The 6726-nt window shown below is 44.8% G+C and overlaps 1 protein-coding gene across 1 annotated transcript; it reads right to left on the bottom strand.

The window, feature by feature from the left end:
* Positions 1–2458: 2458 nt before the first annotated feature.
* Positions 2459–4355, bottom strand: LOC311289738 (uncharacterized protein). The gene is made up of 4 exons (XM_084407979.1): positions 4173–4355; positions 3827–3974; positions 3606–3732; positions 2459–2797 (listed from the first exon to the last, which is right to left on the bottom strand). Exons 1-4 carry the CDS (start codon positions 4190–4192, stop codon positions 2526–2528), a joined length of 567 nt encoding a protein of 188 aa, XP_084264105.1. The 5' UTR covers positions 4193–4355; the 3' UTR covers positions 2459–2525.
* Positions 4356–6726: the final 2371 nt, after the last annotated feature.

Here is a 6726-nt window from a genome sequence, read left to right as displayed (position 1 = left end):
CAACCGTGTGGCCGACGAGCTATCACGAGCTGTGCTCCCGGGAGAATGGCGACTCCACCCCCAGGTGGTTCAGCTGATCTGGAGAGAGTTCGGAGAGGCTCAGGTAGACCTGTTTGCCTCCTCAGAGACCTCCCACTGCCAGTTGTTTTACTCCCTGACCGAGGGAACACTCGGCACGGATGCACTGGCACACAGCTGGCCCCGGGGCCTCCGCAAATATGCATTTCCCCCAGTGAGCCTACTTGCACAGACCCTGTGCAAAGTCAGGGAGGACGAGGAGCAGGTCCTTCTGGTGGCTCCCTATTGGCCCACCCGGACTTGGTTCCCAGAACTCATGCTCCTCGTAACAGTCCCTCCCTGGCCCATTCCTCTGAGGAAGGATCTTCTGACTCAGAGACGGGGCACCCTATGGCACCCGCGTCCGGACCTCTGGAAACTCCATGTCTGGTCCCTGGACGGGACGCGGAGGTTCTAGGTGACTTACCCCCAGAGGTACTTAACACCATCGCTTCTGCGCGAGCGCCGTCTACGAGACGTGTGTACGCCTTGAAGTGGAACCTGTTCGTCGATTGGTGTTCCTCCCGTAGAGAGGACCCCCGAAGATGTTCGATAGGGTCAGTGCTTTCCTTCTTGCAGCAAGGGTTGGAGCGAAGGCTGTCTCCCTCCACCCTTAAAGTACATGCTGCTGCTATTTCAGCATATCATGACCACATAGATGGCAAAACAGTAGGAAAGCACGACCTGGTCGTCAGGTTCCTTAGGGGGGCGAGACGATTAAATCCTCCTCGTCCTCCCTCCATACCCTCTTGGGACCTTTCCCTGGTGCTTCGAGCACTTCAGGATGCTCCCTTTGAGCCTTTGCAGTCAGCAGACTTAAAGCTTCTCTCCTTGAAGACTTTGTTGCTGATTGCACTGGCCTCGATCAAGAGGGTAGGGGACCTGCAAGCATTTTCGGTCGACGAATCGTGCCTAGAGTTCGGGCCGGGTGACAACCATGTTGTACTGAGACCCCGGCCTGGCTATGTGCCCAAGGTTCCTACCACTCCCTTTAGAGATCAGGTAGTGAACCTGCAAGCGCTGCCCCTGGAGGAGGCAGACCCAGCCCTGGCTTTGCTCTGTCCCGTTCGCGCTCTGCGTATGTACGTGGACAGAACTCAAAGCATCAGGACCTCAGACCAGCTCTTTGTCTGTTACGGAGGCCAGCAGAAGGGAAAGGCTGTCTCCAAGCAGAGGATGGCCCACTGGATAGTGGATGCCATCGCCTTGGCTTACCAAGCTCAAGGCGTGCCCTGCCCGCTCAGGTTGCATGCACACTCCACGAGAGGCGTTGCATCCTCCTGGGCGCTGGCACGTGGCTCCTCGCTAACAGATATCTGTAGAGCTGCGGGCTGGGCGACACCTAACACGTTCGCTAGATTCTATAGCCTACGTGTAGAGCCCGTGTCCTCCCGTATTCTCACCCTAAACGGGTAGAAGCACTGTGAGTACCGGTTCTGTCGGCTTGCTGCATCCTACTGTGCACCCTTATTACTCCAGAGTCAAAACCTGTTGAGTCCTCCAAACACCCTCGGCCCGGACATGGCGGAGTGTCCGGTGCCAGGCCTTGTCCGCTGAATCCTTGAGAACCGGGTCTAGGCTGGGTCCCATATGTGTGACCCTACGGGGATCCCATATGTGTATTTTCTCCACGGCTGCTCCTAATGGAAGCCCGTGTCTTTCCCTTGGGCTAAGTCACCCATTACTCATATGCAGTACAACCCTCGGGTTAGTCCATATGTCTATTCCCACATAACTCTCCTTAAGAATGTGGCTCCCGCAGCGTTTCCCTCCCTCAGATCGGGCACGCTTTCCCAGTGTTATCCAATAATCTCACTGTATGGGTTATAACGGAACAACAGTGACGGATACTCTCGGTGTAAGCCCTCTCCTATCGTCCTTCCAGGCAAGAAGGTGTGGAGGCTTACACGGGGCGCTGGATGGGGTGCAGCAGCTGTGGCGCTTTACTAGGGATTCCTATTCGTCGTTCACCACGACGTACGTCGTAGTGACCGGACGATAGGGAACGTCTCGGTTACATATGGTAACCCTCGTTCCCTGAGGGAGGGAACGGAGACGTACGTCCCGTCGCCACATCTGCTGCTACCCGCCGGGGCGACCAGCTTTTCAGGCTTGGCTCCTCAGCAAAAAACTGAAGTGCAATCACACCAGCTGCTCGTTAAATACCCGCGCTGCGAGGCTGCGCAGCTGATGCAAATGATTGCACGCCAATGTGTATTGGCTTGTTTTAGTTTCACTCGAAGTAGATTGGCCTCTCTAGCGAGATTCCTATTCGTCGTTCACCACGACGTACGTCTCCGTTCCCTCCCTCAGGGAACGAGGGTTACCATATGTAACCGAGACGTTTCCTTAACATGAAAATTCTCAACAAATATTGTCAAAGGAACAGTTTTACTTGTGCCAATAAACAGTGATTCAAAGAGAAGCTGAAAGTTGCTGTTTTAACATGCTTTCCCCACCAAATACATTTAAACATTGTCAAATGACTCCCCATATTTCATAGCTATTTCCATTATGTTTTTAAATTCATTCAGTGTTTTCAGGTGAGCAGTAGGAAACGTAATTGTGCGAGTACATGCGCTTACAGTTGGAAAACACACAGTGTGTTTTGTGTCACAGTCGTGATTGAACTTCACAGTGATGTTGAAATCCTTCTGGTCACTGGGGAGAATTGGCTTATGTCTCTGGCCTGTCATCCACTGCATAACTTTACCTGCAGTCATTTGTTCAGCTTCACCGTCTTAAAAACAGGGAGGGAGGGAGGCTTAAAGGGATAGTTCACTTTGAAATTAAATTTTGGTATGTTTTAGCTTACCTCAAGGGCATCCAAGATGTAGGTGTCTTTGTGTCCGCAGTAGTTTCAATTGTGATGTTTTTAGGTCAAACCGTTCTTGTCTGTCAGTCATATAATGCAGGTCTATGGTCACTGTCTCAAAGAGCATGCACAGTGAAGTCCAAATTAAACAATTCCCCATCGTAAGTACACACTGATGGCCTAAAACACGAAACGGGCGGTTTGTGTGAGAAAACGAACAGTATTTATATAGTTTTTACCTCTTGTACACAGCCACGTCCAAGTGATCTGCGCAAGCGCCGGAAGTGATCTCTAAGGCAGAACGTCTAAGGCAGAACGCGCACACGTCACACACCAGGAAGCGCGCGCGCCCTCAGATCACTTGGACGTGGCTGTGTACAAGAGGTAAAAACGATATAAATACTGTTCGTTTTCTCACACAAACCGCTCGTTTCGTGTTTTAGGCCATCAATGTGTACTTAAAATGGGAAATTGTTTAATTTGGACTTCTCTGTGCATGCTCTTTGAGACAGTGACCATAGACCTGCATTATATGACTGACAGACAAGAACGGTTTGACCTAAAAACATCCCAATTGAAACTACTGCGAAAACAAAGACACCTACATCTTGGATGCCCTTGAGGTAAGCTAAAACATACCAAAATTTAATTTCAAAGTGAACTATCCCTTTAAAGTTCTGTTAATCTTGTTTTCATTCCACTAAGTATGTTGTGCTATTATGATAATACATACCACAATCCTCAACTTCCTGTAGGAAATCCTGGAAAAAGTTCATTACATTTACTTCTTTGGTGTATTTCACAGAACCTTTGTCACTAAAGACAGGGTGGCAATTCTCCAGAATGAAGCCTGCATCCACCTTAAATAAAAGAGATAGTGTTAGCATTTCTATATGCCTGTCACATTTAACATGTCCTCATTATGAAAACACCATAAGAACCACAATGGTTTACCCTGTCATCTTTTTCCCCTGGGACAAACAGTGGTAGACATAAGTCTGGATGCATTTCCATGACTTTCTGGAGATCGTAGAGCTGCAGGCCTTTTCTCAGCTGATCAAGCATTGGAACAACTCTCATAGTGGAGTGTAAAACAATGGCTCTAGAGGCAATGTAATGGTTTCATCAAATGTTTAAAACACTAAACAATATTAAAAAAAATACAGTAACTCAATTTTGATGTACTATATGATAAATGTGATGCTTTTTGTTATTTACTATACTACATTTCATAAGATTACAAATGCAGGTAAAATTTTTAACTTTTTGTACTCCGAGGAGAATAAAAAGTATAGAGCACCTGATTATGTTGCTTTTCATGTCGGCAGACACTTTTCCAGTGTATCCACAGCTTAAAATCTCATCTGTAAACTCACTCAAATCATCTGTTGAGTTAACCTAAATACAGAGAAATAGAATACACTCTTATTGGCATCCCATATTTGCTTTTAAAGGGATACTCCACCTTAAAATGAAAATTGTGTCATCATATACTCACCCTCATGTTGTTTCAATCCTTTATGAATCTATTTCTTCTGCTGAACAGAAAGGAAGATATTTAGAAGAATATCAGTAACCAGTTTCTGGTCTCATTGACTTCCATAGTAGGAAAAAATATATACTATGGAAGTCAGTGAGACCAGAATATCTTCCTTTATGTTCAGCAGAAGAAAGAAATTCATACAGGTTTGAAACAACATGAGGGTGAGTATATGATGACACAATTTTCATTTTAAAGGTCCCATTCCATGGATTATTTTTATTATTTTAGAATGTTTCCTGGGGTGCCCTTATAATGTTAGTATGTTTTTTAGATCAAAAATTGTTATAATTTAGAAATAAAAGGCATATTTCCTAGCCTGATTTCATTCCCTGGTTTGAACACTCTGTTTGAAGGGGCGTGTCTGCTGTGAGACTTCAGTGTAAACGCCCTCTGCTGTGATTGGCTGACATGCTTGCATAATTATGAAATATCTGGCATTAAATGTGGAACTATCTGAAAAACTTTTACTATTACAGCTATTATACGTTTTTACTATTACAGCTATCTGGATTAACGAATCGTGAGAAGTTTTTTAAGTATTTAGATCTATTTCAATCACATAAAAGGTTGCAGTTATGAGCATTGAGCAGATGACAGCCTGTTGATCGCGTGAAAGATCTTATCATTGCAACGCAGTTTCTGCACTCTCACTAATGATTTCACCAATGCAAACATGATGTAGGTACAGTAAGAGCTTCGTTGTGCAGTGTAATAGCGTCATTGATTTCATAACGAGTGTTGGCAAGTGTCCAGATAAACTCGCGCTGTGTGATTGATAGCTTGGGCGATTGCAAAGGGATTGTTCTTTGATCACTTTCTGTATATTAATCACAGTTTAAGTAAGATTATTTTCATCCTACTAAGAGAAACGAACGATGTGAAGAGTGATCGCTACTTCCATATTAAATCACTACTTACCGCTTGCTGGAATATAGTTGAAATTGCCCCCTTCGTCAGTATGAAACGCTGAGAAAAGTCTGCTTGATATTATTCCAGGTTAGAAAAACAGTCCGTGGTGAAATTGACAGAGCAAACTAACAACTTCGAATTAAACTTTTGCGGTATCCGATTATAGATAAACATCAACCACGCCTGTTGACATTTCGCCATCAATACGCCTGTGTTCCTGTGGGCGGAGGTTACGGTTCTAGTGACATCATTAAAGCAGGATGTAGAGGGGTGTAGTCCAATCCAGCCGTTTTTTGTAGTCAACTTCTGTTAAATAAAATATCTCGCTTGGCATTGAACTTTGAGCTTTATAATTTTACAGATATTATTTATACTCTAACAACAACATTACACACTAACTAAAGTTTGAAACATGGGATCACATAGAACGGGACCTTTAAAGTGGAGTATCCCTTTAAACATTACTATATATTACTTACATTTCAGGTTACTTTTTTACTTTTTTCTTCTGCTGACTGTACACTGATATTGGACTGGTTCCCCACTTTCGGTTGTCCAACACTTAAGGTGTTGGTCAACATCGACACCAGATTCTGGGCTGTATGCAAGATGTCACCTAATGGAACCTGATAAACAATGAAATATGACTTCAATACTTAGACAGTGAACACTTATATTACATGACCTGTGTATTAACATACAGTGCACGTAACACGGCTGTTAGGAAGTCAACACTTAAAATTGCTCATTCTTTTATGTAGCCCTATCTCATCGCGCTACAGGCTGCAGTGATGACCTCCTAAACAACTGTCTTCTTTAAGCACCTAACGTTACATGTACTCTAAGAGCTTATCTTACCTACTATACTATCCCTGTAATATTGCTCCCCTCTGTTATTAGTTATAACTAACGTTAACCCTTAAACACAGGGCTCGTCAAGTTCGGTCCTGGACGGCCGGTGTCCTTCAGAGTTTAACTCCGACCTCATGACCTCCAGGAACAAGTTTGATGACCCCTGCTTAAACATGTCAGATTAAAAAAATAATAATAATTAGCTTACCTGAGACGAGGAGTGAGCGCTTGGCTGCTGATCCGCCATTTCGGCGCCAGTGGTTTAAAACGTTGGTGGGGCGCATGCGCACTTCGTTGGATCGATTCATCTTCCCTCGGATAGTAATGCCTGTGACCTTGATGACGTATTTTTGACAGTCGCTTCGCACACCGCACTTCATGGTCGTAATTCGCATTCGTGTGTGTAACAGAGCTGTTGTGAAAACACGCGCTGTGTCTGTAAACTGTCACAGTCGTACATTTTAGAGTTGTACTCTAAAAAACACACAGAATCGCGCATCTGTAAACTGTCGTGGCCGTAGATTTTGGAATCCAACTCGGACAAAAAACA

The sequence above is a fragment of the Rutilus rutilus genome, assembly GCF_951802725.1.
Source record: "Rutilus rutilus genome assembly, chromosome: 4".
Taxonomy (NCBI): domain Eukaryota; kingdom Metazoa; phylum Chordata; class Actinopteri; order Cypriniformes; family Leuciscidae; genus Rutilus; species Rutilus rutilus.
This window is presented reverse-complemented; position numbering and strand designations above follow the sequence as displayed.

Excerpts from the sequence above, each read along its gene's own strand:
- LOC311289738 (XM_084407979.1), bottom strand. The coding sequence starts at position 4,192 with ATGAAAAGCAACATAATCAG. Across the intron at positions 3,733-3,826 it reads CAGGGGAAAAAGATGACAGG|GTGGATGCAGGCTTCATTCT; the intron begins GTAAACCATTGT and ends CTTTTATTTAAG. Across the intron at positions 2,798-3,605 it reads ACAGGAAGTTGAGGATTGTG|ACGGTGAAGCTGAACAAATG; the intron begins GTATGTATTATC and ends CCTGTTTTTAAG.